Source organism: Leuresthes tenuis, unplaced genomic scaffold (assembly GCF_036924035.1).
Source record: "Leuresthes tenuis unplaced genomic scaffold, fLeuTen1.0.hap1 SCAF_17, whole genome shotgun sequence".
In the NCBI taxonomy this organism is placed as follows: domain Eukaryota; kingdom Metazoa; phylum Chordata; class Actinopteri; order Atheriniformes; family Atherinopsidae; genus Leuresthes; species Leuresthes tenuis.
In genome coordinates, this window is record NW_027325371.1 from 14,916,952 (window position 1) to 14,931,618 (window position 14,667).

Consider the following 14,667-nt stretch of genomic DNA (forward strand, 5'->3'; position numbering starts at 1 on the left):
ACACACACACACACGCACACACGCACACACACACACACACACACACACACACACACACACACACACACACACACACATTCATTAGCCCAGTAGCATGCTCGCTAAGCAGTTGATGTATTATCCTGTGGTTTCAGGTCATTTATTTCCACAGTTGTGTTGTATGTGATTGCTGCTACTTGTGCTTGTCTTTGTTTGTTTGTGTGTGTTTTTTTTCTCTGCTTGTCTGCTTTCACGTGCTCCTGGTGGTGCTAAGGCTGGATTCCCCACAGAGGCCGTGGATTGTCGTCTGTTCCGTTTTTGCAGGTGTAGCAGCTCGTTGTCTGGTTTTTCTTTCTATTTTTGTTCTGTTTCTTCTTCTTTGCTCTTCCTTTTTCCCTGTTCCCCGGTCCAGTTCGGCACTATTACATGTTAAATATTGCAACAAAAATAAATAAATAAGCAGTTGATGGGCATCAAGGGGAGCTTTACATTCATAAAGCCTTCCTTGGAAAAGCAAATCTGTTTGGCATAAAAGGTATTCAGATTACAATTCTGCTGCCATAATGCTGGACAGGACAAGAGTAAAAATATATCTATATTCTCATGCAAAAGGAAAAACTTCAAGTTAGAATATTTTCTTAGTTGTTTGACCATAGGGGATATTGTTGTACATGTGTCTTCTGTACAGACTCAAACTGAGACTGAGAGCTGAGAAATAAATTGCACTATGGTCAACAAAGAACATTTTTTAATGATTGGAACACATACTCCCCTTTTTGTCTGTTTAGTTGTGTCTTCATACATTCTTTAGCTGCTTTCTTAAAAATTTTTTTTTCCGTAAGCATTGGCCATTTCCTTCTGACTCACCCAGTCACATGGAAAAATGGGAGGAGGAAAGAGGTTATGAACCGGGGTAATTTCAGTAACATAATCAGTTCGACCAAAAAAAAAATGCCAGAGAGCTCTTCCTCTTTTAGTCTCACAAGCCTCTGTAGCAGCTGTGTTTAATCAAGCCTTGAACTGTCTTTTCTGTTGTACATTGGATTTACTGTGTGTACTCAACGCTCAGGACCAGGAAGCTCAAGAAGGCTCAGTTTTACTCAATTTTTTTGCTGTTGTTGATCGAAAGTCACACGTAAGTTATTCTCTCTTTCACTTTGGCTGAGCTGGGACTGCCTTAACCTTTTTGTGTTTTTGAAATCCTCTTTAATAGATGAAAAAAAAGGGGAAAAAAAAGCCTAGTTGTCTTCTGTTCAAGCACTTTGTCAGTCACCCAGTATCTGGATGGCAGGGAATCTGCGGAGGCTTATGTTTATGTAATGTGTGAATGTTGTACGTTACAAAAATATGGAATCATCCTGTCACAATGCCTCGATAAAGCAGGGCGAGGCACAAGTACAAAAGCATGGTGAAAGAGGTTGCCTCTTCTGTGTGTATGTGTGTGTAATTGACTTAGGAAGGGTTTCCTGCAACACACGTCAAGGCTGGTGTGGACTGAGAGAGCTTTTTACAATGCACTGTAAACAAGAAAAAAAAAGAAAAGTTAAATTCTCCTCCACACGAGATGTGCTCCACCCAGACTCTTGCACAAAGCACATGGTTGTTATACCATTGTCTTGATTATTCTAAAAAACTGCTTTGACGAACTCAGTTTCACTGCATTTTAATTAGAAAAATATGTTATGCACATTTACCTCTGAATGATAAGATACACAGTGTAAAAAATATAGAAAAAAATATACAAAATACAAACCATTTCCTTGACACCGTATACTGTGAGTGATCAACACCCAGTTTTGATTGTGAAAGTCCAAGGAGTTCGGTGAAGAACTGGGAAAGAAGATGTTATGCAATGCAAGAATTTCTCTTGGAGCAATTTCTAAACAACTTGTAGTACCAGATCAAGAAGTCAAACAATGTTACATAACTGCAAGCTAATCAGAAGTGTGGCCACTTCACAAAGTCTGAACTGAAGATCTGAACCGATTGCACATAATTTGGATAGACTCGAGAATAATGTAGGACCAATGAAAGCACAGGCCTGCCATACACTGGAAGTAGCTGGAACGATAGTGCTACAGTCTACTCACTAAATGAGTTTTACATCATCTTGGGCTAAGAGTGCTTTCCAACAGAAAAGAAAGATGGAAACCTTCAATCTTAACTGAAGTCTATAGCTGACAACATGGACAAACACAATATCCTTGGTCAAATGATGCAAAGAATGGGTTACATGGTCACAGTGACCCGAAGAAGGAATGTGAGGCATCCGAAAACATTATACCAACAGTTTAGAAGTGATAGTATCATGCTGTGAGTTTGTTTTGCATCCAGTGGAGCGGTCAGAGGGTCAGATCCATGTAAGAAAGCCGGAGCGGTCAGAGGGTCAGATCCATGTAAGAAAGCCAACATATTTAACCAATTCTGACAAGAATCCTAAACAAATACCCAACCATAAATTCTACCAGAAGCCTGTTGAAATGTCTGGTCAAGGTGCAATTTTCCAAGGGGTATTCGACAATATATAAGGTGAACAATAACTCAAACACTCAACAAAATTCCATACTGTCATGATATTTATGTTCATAAGAAATGTAAACTGGCGTTTGTCTGGGGATATTTAGAGTATTTTTTTTTTTTCAGCACAGAATTGGTCTCTTTAGTTTGAAAATTAATACAGGCTGCCTGCAGTCCAGACCTTTGACCAATAGAGAACATTTAGTGCATCCTTGAAATAACATACCTCAAAGAAGACCCAGGACTGTTGAGCAGCTAGAAACCTATAACGGACAAGAATTGGACAGCATTGCTTTCCCAAAGGTCCAACCATTGGTCTCCTCAGTCCACATTTGCATACTTTTGTTAAAAGAAACATCTCAAACTTTTTTAGATAAGTTGCTGTCATGAGATTCAAGCTGATGAGCAATTTTTTTAATGAAACAGTAGAATATCACATTTTCAAACTTTGAGCCGTTTTTTTTGTTTTGTTGTGAATAAAATATCAGTTGATGAGATTTGCTAATCATTTCGTTGTTTTCGTTTACATCAAATGACCACGGTTACTTAAACAACAAAGTCCCTTTACATATGTTGCATGTGTAAGAGCAGCGGGATGTTGCAGAGGTTAGAGCTGTTGCCTGTCAGTAAGACCATTTCTGTTGTCATGGACTGTTGTCCTCTCACTACTGAGCCCAGTAAGTACCCTGTAAAGTTTAACTGGATAAAGCCAGTAAAGAGAATGGGTTCTGAATTAGGACTGACTCAGTTTGACTGCTATCAGCACTGTGTATATGTTACTGATGGGTACATTGAAAATAGGATGTGGTAGAAACCATTTGTTCCACCGCCTTGATAAAACTGCATTGTTCAGTTTGTAACTTCTTCCTTCCGTTTATGAATTCTGCATTCCCTCTGCACCACTTTATAGTAGACCAAATGTAAAATAACACATCAGATTTATAGATGAATCAGTAACTTGTCTGAATTTATGAAAGAATGCACTTCCTCTTCCACTTATGTAATGAAATAGCAGAAATGTTTGGAGCGAATTGTTTTTTCTTTTACCAGCAATACAAAAATGAAACGATTAACAATCAGATTTTTTTTCAGTTCTATGTGATAGATTACAAAATGTAAAGCCGGCGTCTAAGGCAAGTTGATCAACCTATAATAATATATAAAACATTTTTCTTATTCAGGCAGGACTTCTGAAGATGGAAAAAGGATACCCTCCACAGGAGTCAGCTCCACCCTACCCTGGCCCTCCCTGCACTGGCCCATCCTACCCTGGTCCATCCTACCCTGGTCCATCCTACCCTGGCCCACCTTGCACTGGCCCATCCTACCCTGGTCCATCCTACCCTGGCCCACCCTGCACTGGCCCATCCTACCCTGGCCCATCCTACCCTGGTCCATCCTACCCTGGCCCACCCTTGAATAATAGAGGTGCAATGCCTCAGCCAGGGATGTACCCTCAGCCAGGACACCCCCCTGTACCTCCTCCTGCTGGATACCAGGGAGGTCTGTGATACTGCTTCCGTTTTTGTGGTCAGGCTTTTATAGGCTCTGTACAAGCATTGTAAATATGAAAATACAACTTATATCCCATTTAAATTCCAACTAAAAAAGGAAGGAGCGCACTAAAGTCCAGTTATGTTTTTTTTGTCTTTTATCTACCAGGTGTTGTTTTTGCCCCAGCAACAATCGTCACAACAGGTGAGGTGGCCTGGACCAGAAAAATGCTGCAGTATGGGAAACCACATGCATCGACCATGTCACAAAACAATACAAATGCACATGTTAAAGTTGAATTCACACACTGCACATGTCAGTGAGCGCTCATTCGTTTAGAGGCACTATGTTTCCAGTTTGTGAAGTGTGACCAAAGCTGAAATCCTTGGTCTCTTATCAAACTCCTCAGAAGTATAGCCCTGTGTGTAGCCTGTCTCTGCTTGACAAAAAGCTATTGTTCAGTGTTTGTGGTGTGCACAATCAAACCTGAAGTATCGCCCTCTGTAATAGACAAAGATTTCTATCACAGGTACATTTTTTTACTCAAACACATGGAAAATGTGTGTTAATTAATCGTATGTTCATTGTGACCATCAACCACAGCCTTACTAACCATATTACTATTAATGATTTTATCATACTACTGGTGTTTTCAATCCCTCTGAGCTTGGTTCAGTGATTTAAATTACTCGACAGGAACTATAGAAAGGCAAAAGAAAGAAACTCATTGAGCAAAAATTTAGGCCCTCCCTACATAACTGTCATAACTGTTGTTAACTACGTAACACTTGCGACCTCCCCTGGTGTTGTTGTGTCAGTTCAGACAACATTTATTTTATGCTAAAATCTGATAACAACATCCTTAAATTTAGAGCCTACAGTAACAGATATTGCTTGCACAAAATCTTGCTTTTTTTCCCCCACACAGTGCACGGTCACTAGTTGAAGTGTTTTAGTACATTTAATATTTCTAATTTTACCCGAATCATTTTCTTGCCGACATAGATTGAGACAGAACATTCCTTTGTGACAAATCAGTTATATTAAACGATCTTTTATATTGTGTGTTTTCTCATCCTCAGATACTCGCATAATAAGACCTATACAGCAAGACACCCCGGTACAAACTGTATGTCCCTTCTGCCAGCAGTCTGTGGTCACCAACACAGAGCACACACCTGGCCTGTTGACCTGGGCTATTTTTGGTGGTCTCGCCCTATTTGGGTAAAAACCTACTGCATGTTTGATATGTTGAGGATTTTATATAGAGAAAGTAGCCAAACTATGAATCTGAAACTGTCGAAGGAAGTGTGTATATGATTCTATGTCACAACTGTACAAAAGGGAAAGCTTACAACCCCTTCCTGTTTCTACTTACAGGTGTTGGCTTTGCTGTTGCTTCCCATTCTGCATTGATTCCTGTAAAGATGTGGAGCATCGCTGTCCATCGTGCCACAGGGTCATCAGCATATACAAGCGGATGTGAAACGATACTTACTCTGAATGGGACAGAAAAGTCAGTGCTTACATTCAGTTGTGGCCTTACTTTCATTCCAACAAACAAAGTGTTTTGTCACTTTTGACTGATCAACATAGGGCTGTTAATATTTGATATCAGGCATATATTGAGAACTTACAATGAGCAATCAGATGAACTGTTGTTATAAGCATACCAATAAAAACTTTTTCCTAATCTTAATCATTTTGCATCAGCATCACGTTCTGATTATTTCTGTCCGCTTCTGTTTTTTCAGTCTTATGTCTTTTTTTAAATTGAGGATACATGTTAATTATGGCCTCTATGAGGCAGATAAAGTGAGCTGAGCAATGCTATCACCTGCCTACACAACTGTGTTTTGAGCTAATTACTCACTTTCTTTTTTTTTTCTTTTTAAATATGGAGGGAAAGGTTAATGTTACTGGATCAGAATATATACAAGCTAAATTTGTCAATACTTACTTCTATTGCTCACTGTATGACTCAATGAAATATCAAGAAAGTATGGTATCGATATACTGTACAATGTCATGTCCAACATTATGTTTCATTTTGATAAAAATGTTTTAACCTATTGCTTGTGTTATTCTTAAAACCTATGAGAGATGTTCCCATGATAGATGATAATGATATATGGATGTTAATTGAAAAACATTACATGCAAGATGAAATTCCCATTATATATATACATATATATGTATATATGTATACATATATATATATATATATATATATATATATATATATATATATATATATATATATATATACACATATATATTCTTTTTTCATATATATATAAATATATAAAAAGAAAAAGATTAAATTATTTTTTCTTTCGTATCCCAGGTGGGTGGGATCCGCAGCAATATGTCTGGCTTTCCTTTGGAGTCTGTCAGCGTATAATGAGTCTAGGTTCATAGCGGACTCCTCCCAATCCGCTTTGCAGTCTTTTTTTTCCTGAACTGTTGCAGCTGCCGTACCACACATATTGAGACAGAGGATCCTCTCGATCGCGGCTCTATAGATCAGCCCTTTTCAGTTTCGTGTAAAGTAGAAGTTTTAATTCTGGTGTTAAGAGTTTGATAAAACAAAGAAAACTCAAATTCTCCATTCTTTTGTCTTAACACACATTTTTGCAGAGGATTTGGAGACAAAAAACCACACTTTGTTAAGATATGAAGGTAAAGGCATGACAAATGGTATAAAGAACTCAAATAAAAAACATAACATAACATAGATCATGGTTGTGGATCTTGAATACTTCTCAAATTCAGATGGATATCTGTAAAGTTATGACATATATCTAAAGAACCAAGCAATGTTATTTTCCTGTGTTAACCATGGAATACAAAAAGAAAACATCGGTTAACAGTTGCATTACTTTGTATAAATGTCAAGTTACTGCATTCATTTAGATTTAACTATTCAATATTACAGACCACTAGGGGCCAATGTCGCTCCATAGTCATTTTTGTAAACAATGATTTCTTCCTTATTATACCAAGTACGATCGTGGAAAAGGTTTCAAAATGCAGCTTGTGACAGCGTTACTAGGTCTTAAAGGGGAACTCCGGAATTTGTAAACCAAGACCTTTTCTGGCATGAAATACATTCATCTACTCACAGAGAACAGTTTAGTGAAAGTCGGTGTCCTTCGGAAGATATTTAGTTTCATCGAGATTCATATAACGGAGTGAACGGGGCTTAGACGATGCAGCCTCTAAATAAGGCATTATCTGTCTTTCACCAATACTTTAAGACGAATGAATGAATGACCGCGTACTATTGCACTGTTAGTTTATAGCTGCAATGTTGTTGTTATTGGCGGCTATGGGGGACTTATTGAGGGCTTTCTGCATCATCGACGCCTGCCACTTCAGCACAACTCATTCACTCCGGTAAGGACGTCCATCATACTCAAAGTTGTTGTCCACATCGTCAAAATCTGATAAATATCCTGCCCTGTTACACAAAACTATCAGAAGCAAACTACGTGTGAAGTTAGCCGACTGTCACAGAGCACTGAGTAAATAAGCTGTGCTGCATCGCATATCACTCTCTCATACATTCACTATCATGTTGTTCCATCCATAATAGCGCGTAAGAGAGTACAACTTTGTTGTAGGACAAAATGAAAGACATTTCTTAAGAGACCATGACCTGATGAATAACATGTCAGTGTCAGTGTGAAGATTCTAGACTAGTCCTGCCTTGAAATATTAATATATTAGAGAGGTCTTGACTTCAGCTATATGGGTATAGCCACCAAGTGGGGGCGCTATCAACTATGGTAAAGAATTCATTTTCACCAATTTCACAATTGCATATTTAAAATCTGATCACATAGATATGTTTTCCACCCATTTAAATCTCTCCTTGTACTCTCAATTTAGATTTAGTATTTACCCCTCCAAATTATAAGAAATATGACCATTTTTAAAAGAAACTACAATTCCCTTGTCTATTTGTAGTTCTATCAAGTTTGCAACGTTGGGTTTTGAGTAGGGTTTTAAAAACATGTATCTACTGAATATATCAAATATGTAGTGCAGCCGATTTAGTAATTACACTTTATCTATATGATTGATGTTTAAAAAATGTAAAGATGTTAGTTTATGTTAGATATTCTAACTGTTTTTGTAGAATTGTGATTGTGGGTTAGCAGCTACTTCTGTTTTGCAAAGTAGGGTTGTGAAAACATACATCTGCTAACTATATCAAATATCCATTACGGCCGAACTAGTAATTACACTTCATCTAGACGATCAATACAAAGAAAAATTAAATACGTTTATTTCAGATACTTTTAGAGCTGCACCATGTAACATCATTTTATTTTTACGAGCCCATGTACAACTGCTGATACTGGGGGTATTACTTGCTAGTATATGTCTCTGTTATCTTTCTTCTTTTTGTCTCTTGCTTGCTGCTGTAACATGTGAATTCCCCAGTTGTGGGACAATAAAGGAAAATCTAATCTAATCTAATTTAATCATACAAAATCAACACCGTACTCGCAGTACTTCCGGTTTGCAAAGAAGGGTTGTTTATAGGCACAGCCGAACTAATAATTTCCCAATATATACATAACAATTACACTATATATAGTTACGCACGCAAATATATACTTATAATCAGAAAACACATTTTTACTCCAATATGATTCAGAACCTACGACAAGATCAAATAACATGTTTATGATGAATATATTATGAGAGATACACTTTTGGTCAATAAAGTTCCAAATTGATGAACAATAACATATAATTATTGTCTTTGTCTTTTTCAAATTCACAACCTGCAGGGCATTCACAAGAACTGCATCTTTCTTGTGAAAATTCAGAAATGGACACAAGCAAGGACATGAATGTTCCGCTGTTGTATGCACTACGACAGATGATCATCTTTGGAGAAGAATTCCTCAACAACCAGTAAGGAATCCTGCTGAGGCATACCACCGGTGATTAACGCTTCATAATGATAAAAGTGTATTCTTCGACTAGTTTATCATGAGGCTTCATTACATCACAGCAGAGTTTTAGATTGTCTTTGAAATATACCTTGCTGCCTGTAACTTCACTCTGCTGCAACATATAGAGGTGATATGTACTTTTCAATAGCTTCATGGTCAAATCTGTCTTAGATTTAGTCTGTTTTAGACACTACCCAGGGTCAAAACTGTCATATGGAGTATAACTTCAAAACACAACAAGCAATACATTAGTTACTGCAAGGTATGGGTCGTGTGCGTAAATTGTTGCACAATCTTGAATTTTTTTATTGTTTGTTTCTCTGTGCAGAAAAATAACAATAGTCGAACCACTGATATTTGGAATTGAAATTGTTTTTAACACATAAGTACAGATATTGCACTCGACTATCTGTCTACTGTACTCGCCTATCGCGACTATACAGGAACATGTGTAATGTGATTGATTCAGGTACTGAATTCAATAAACCGGAACAAAAATTGTCCTGCATTACAGTCCAGCTTTGTGGGGTTTTTTTTCTGTAGACATTTACCCTTTTGGGATTAATAAAGTGCTTTGATTTGATTTGACTTGACTTAAATATAACTGGATATAAGAAAGTACTTTAGTACTTCCCTCTCGATATGTTTTATTGTGTGGAATTAGAGATCCTCCCCACAGGCAAACTGTGATGGAGGCTGTCCAGAAAGGGACACATATAAAAGGAAGTGCAAGAACTCATAATACATTTTAACACTTTTACTGTCTGTACTCAACACTCAGGACCAGGAAGCTCAAGAAGGCTCAGTTTTTTTTTTTGCTGTTGTTGGCGGAAAGTCACAAGTAAGTTATTCTTTCTTTCACTTTGGCTGAGTTGGGACTGCCTTAACCTTTTTGTGTTTTTGAAATCCTCAGTGCTTAAACAGATGAAAAAACTGGTCCTCTCTTCTTGAAAAAAAAGCCTATTTGCCTTCTTTTCAAGCACTTTGTTGGTCACCCATGATCTGGAGGTTTATGTTTACATAATGTGTGAATGTTGTACGTTAAAAAAATATGGAATCATCCTGTCACAATGCCTTGATAAAGCAGGGCGAGGCACAAGTACAAAGATATTGGGAAAGAAGTTGCCTCATATGTGTGTGTGTGGATTACGTTTCTTTAATTGACTTTAATGGAGTGAGAGGGCTTTTTACAATGAATGAGACTGACCATAATGCACTGTAAACAAGAAAGAAAAAGAAAGCTGAGTAAAGTTTTCCTCCACATTATTATCTGCTCCAACTAGACTCTCACACAAAGCACATGATTGATAGAATTGTTTGCGTCCTGATTATTCTAGAAAACTGCCTTAAAGGGCTTTCCATTTTATATATTCTTAAGGTTCTTCTTCCGGTAAGTTTCAGCTGTAAATGACCGGGTTATTGAAACGTCTTTTATCAAAAAGTTCCTCACAAAAATGAGGTTCCATTGCCAACATTTGATTAAACGGGAAGAAAAAAAACATTGAGCAAGAGTAAAACTGAGTTTCACTGCATTTTAATTAAAAAAATAATGTTTACCTCTGAATGATAAGATACACTGTGCACTGTAAAAAGTATATAAAATATACAATATACAAACCATTCCCTGACAATATATAAGGTGAACAGTAATTCAAAACCGCTGGAGTTCAAACATTTCAACCAAACCACTGAAAATTCCAAACTGTCATGATATCTATTATTTTTTATTTATGTTCATAAGAAATGTAAACTGGCGTTTGTCTGGGGATGTGAAGAGCATTTTTTTTTCAGCACAGCATTGGTCTGTTTAGTTTGATAATGATTAACAATTTTACAGTGAGTGTATTCAAAAGCAATGAGACAAATATGGGGTTTATCATTGACAGAAAAGTTTCCCCGCATTGGCAGTTCTTTGATTACATGGAATAGTGTAATGAATTTTAGGCCAGTTATTCAGCTGACTTGATCATGATGTTCTTTTCAGCTGTTGCAGGCAGTTGTTTTAAAAGAAAATGGAAGGAGGCAAATTGGAAAACTGCTCTGTGGTCAGACGTGATATGATGCTCTTTTTGTAAATATGGACACAGCATCCTCTGGACTAAAGAGAAGAGGGACCAGTTTGGCTTGTCACCAGCAATCATTCAAAAGCCTGAATCTTTAAATATTATGAGGATGTATTTGTGCCTTTGGAACAGGAAACTTACACATCTAAAAAAAGGCATCATCACTGCCAAAATGTATATTCAGGTCTTAGAGCAACATGTGCTCCCATCTAGATGATATCTTTTTAAGCGAGGGCCTTACAGGCTGCCTGCAGTCCAGACCTTTAACCAATAGAAAACATTTAATGCATCCTTGAAATAACATACCTCAAAGAAGACCCAGGACTGTTGAGCAGCTAGAAACCTATAATGGACAAGAATTGGACAGCATTGCTTTCCCAAAGGTCCAACCATTGGTCTCCTCAGTCCACATTTGCATACTTTTGTTAAAAGAAACATCTCAAACTTTTTTAGATAAGTTGCTGTCATGAGATTCAAGCTGATGAGCAATTTTTTGAATGAAACAGTAGAATATCACATTTTCAAACTTTGAGCCTCTTTTTTGTTTTGTTGTGAATAAAATATCAGTTGATGAGATTTGCTAATCATTTCGTTGTTTTTGTTTACATCAAATGACCACGGTTACTTAAACAACAAAGTCGCTTTACATATGTTGCATGTGTAAGAGCAGCGGGATGTTGCAGAGGTTAGAGCTGTTGCCTGTCAGTAAGACCATTTCTGTTGTCATGGACTGTTGTCCTCTCACTACTGAGCCCAGTAAGTACCCTGTAAAGTTTAACTGGATAAAGCCAGTAAAGAGAATGGGTTCTGAATTAGGACTGACTGCTATCAGCACTGTGTATATGTTACTGATGGATACATTGAAAATAGGATGTGGTAGAAACCATTTGTTCCACCGCCTTGATAAAACTGCATTGTTCAGTTTGTAACTTCTTCCTTCTGTTTATGAATTCTGCATTCCCTCTGCACCACTTTATAGTAGACCAAATGTAAAATAACACATCAGATTTATAGATGAATCAGTAACTTGTCTGAATTTATGAAAGAATGTACTTCCTCTTCCACTTATGTAATGAAATAGCAGAAATGTTTGGAGCGAATTGTTTTTTCTTTTACCAGCAATACAAAAATGAAACGATTAACAATCAGATTTTTTTCAGTTCTATGTGATAGATTACAAAATGTAAAGCCAGTTGGGGAGGGGGGCTTCTAGGGAAACTTATATTAACATATAAAACATTTTTCTTATTCAGGCAGGACTTCTGAAGATGGAAAAAGGATACCCTCCACAGGAGCCATCTCCACCCTACCCTGGCCCACCCTTGGATTATGGAGGTGCAATGCCTCAGCCAGGACACCCCCCTGGATACCAGGGAGGTCTGTGACACTGCTTCCATTTTTACTATTTCAAATATTTTATTTTCTGTGACTCAACATATAAAATGTTCCAGTGTTCCTTAAGGTACCACAAAAATCAAAGGTCAAGCTTTTATAGGCTCTGTACAAGCATTGTAAATGTGAAAATACAACTTATATCCCATTTAAAGTCCAACTTAAAAAGGAAGGAGCGCACTAAAGTCCAGTTATGTTTTTTTGTCTTTTATCTACCAGGTGTTGTTTTTGCCCCAGCAACAATAGTCTCAACAGGTGAGGTGGCCTGGACCAGGAAAATGCTGCAGTATGGGAAACCACATGCATCGACCATGTCACAAAACAAATGCACATGTTAAAGTTGAATTCATACACTGCACATGTCAGTGAGCGCTCATTCGTTTAGAGGCACTGTGTTTCCAGTTTGTGAAGTGTGACCAAAGCTGAAATCTCTTATCAAACTCCTCAGAAGTATAGCCCTGTGTGTAGCCTGTCTCTGCTTGACAAAAAGCTATTGTTCAGTGTTTGTGGTGTGCACAATCAAACCTGAAGTATCACCCTCTGTAATAGACAAAGATTTCTATCACAGGTAAAGTTTTTTACTCAAACACATGGAAAATGTGTGTTATTTAATCATATGTTCATTGTGACCATCAACCACAGCCTTACTAACTATATCACTATTAATGATTTTATCATACTACTGGTGTGTTCAATCCCTCTGAGCTTGGTTCAGTGATTTAAATTACTCGACAGGAACTATAGAAAGGCAAAAGGAGTTAACTACGTAACACTTGCGACCTCCCCTGGTGTTGTTGTGTCAGTGCAGGCAACATTTATTTTATGCTAAAATCTGATAACAACATCCTTAAATTTAGAGCCTACAGTAACAGATATTGCTTGCACAAAATCTTGCTTTTTTTCCAGCCCATGACCAGCCCATGCCAGAGTGGACATGACTGTTTACTATATGAAAGCATCAGTGATCAAATACTTGAATATGGCAGTGAGAAATGGGTAAACTGCAGTCAGGGTAGAAGTGATTTTGGAGACAAATCAGTTATGTTAAACGATCTTTTATATTGTGTGTTTTCTCATCCTCAGATTCTCGCATAGTAGCAGCTATACAGCAAGACACCCCGGTGCAAACTGTATGTCCCTTCTGCCAGCAGTCTGTGGTCACCAACACAGAGCACATACCTGGCCTGTTGACCTGGGCTATTTTTGGTGGTCTCGCCCTATTTGGGTAAAAACCTACTGCATGTTTGATATGTTGAGGATTTTATATAGAGAAATTAGTCAAACTGTGAACATGAAACTGCCGAAGGAAGTGTGTATATGATTCTATGTCACAACTGTACAAAAGGGAAAGCTTACAACCCCTTCCTGTTTCTACTTACAGGTGTTGGCTTTGCTGTTGCTTCCCGTTCTGCATTGATTCCTGTAAAGATGTGGAGCATCGCTGTCCATCGTGCCACAGGGTCATCTGCAAATACAAGCGTGTGTGAAACCATACTTACTCTGAATGGGACAGAATAGTCAGTGCTTACATTCAGTTGTGGCCTTACTTTCACTACAATAAACAAATTAGTTTGACACTCTTGACTGATCAACATAGGGCTGTTAATATTTGATATCAGGCATATATTGAGAACTTACAATGAGCAATCAGATGAACTGTTGTTATAAACATGCCAATAAAAACTTTTTCCTTATGTTTATCATACATTTTGGCATCACATTCTAATGATTTCTGTCTGTTTCTGTTTTTTTTTCAGTCTTATTTCTTCTTTTTAATTGAGGATAAATGTTGGTTATGGCCTCCATGAGGCAGATAAAGTGAGCTGAGCAATGCTATCACCTGCCTACACAACTTTGTTTTGAGCTAGTTACTCACTTTCTTTTTCTTTTTAGATATGGAGGGAGAGTTTAATGTTACTGGATCAGAATATATACAAGCTAAATTTGTCAATGCTTACTTCTATTGCCTCCACTCACTGTATGATCCAATAAAATATCAAGAAAGTATGGTATCGATTCACTGAATCTCATTTAATTTTGATACTTTTTTTAAACCTATTGTTTGTGTTATTCTTAAAACCTATCAGAGACGAGAAGAAAAAGAATTTCATCTTGCATGTAATCTACTGATTTCTACTTTATTAATTTTAAACATATATATATATATATATATATATGCTTGTCCGACTCACAAAAAGAACCCAAGAGCAGACTCAAAACTCACGAAATTGGCTGATATCGTAATCTGT

General features: G+C 37.4%; 1 protein-coding gene across 3 annotated transcripts; it reads left to right on the forward strand.

Annotated features, from left to right (window-relative positions):
* The first annotated feature begins 1,053 nt into the window (after positions 1-1,053).
* On the forward strand, positions 1,054-14,123 carry LOC140273667 (lipopolysaccharide-induced tumor necrosis factor-alpha factor homolog). 3 transcript variants are annotated; one of them, XM_072369306.1, is made up of 5 exons: positions 1,054-1,114; positions 3,678-3,999; positions 12,638-12,673; positions 13,502-13,643; positions 13,800-14,123. In XM_072369306.1, exons 2-5 carry the CDS (start codon positions 3,693-3,695, stop codon positions 13,903-13,905), a joined length of 591 nt encoding a protein of 196 aa, XP_072225407.1. In that variant the 5' UTR covers positions 1,054-1,114; positions 3,678-3,692; the 3' UTR covers positions 13,906-14,123. The 3 variants fall into 3 exon arrangements, with proteins under 3 accessions (XP_072225407.1, XP_072225406.1, XP_072225408.1); XM_072369305.1 differs by lacking the exons at positions 12,638-12,673; positions 13,502-13,643; positions 13,800-14,123 and adding exons at positions 4,159-4,194; positions 5,073-5,214; positions 5,371-5,944; XM_072369307.1 differs by lacking the exons at positions 12,638-12,673; positions 13,502-13,643; positions 13,800-14,123 and adding exons at positions 5,073-5,214; positions 5,371-5,944.
* Positions 14,124-14,667: the final 544 nt, after the last annotated feature.

Excerpts from the sequence above, each read along its gene's own strand:
- LOC140273667 (XM_072369306.1), top strand. The coding sequence starts at position 3,693 with ATGGAAAAAGGATACCCTCCACAGGAGTCAGCTCCACCCTACCCTGGC. Across the intron at positions 12,674-13,501 it reads AGCAACAATAGTCTCAACAG|ATTCTCGCATAGTAGCAGCT; the intron begins GTGAGGTGGCCT and ends TCTCATCCTCAG. Across the intron at positions 13,644-13,799 it reads GGTGGTCTCGCCCTATTTGG|GTGTTGGCTTTGCTGTTGCT; the intron begins GTAAAAACCTAC and ends TTCTACTTACAG.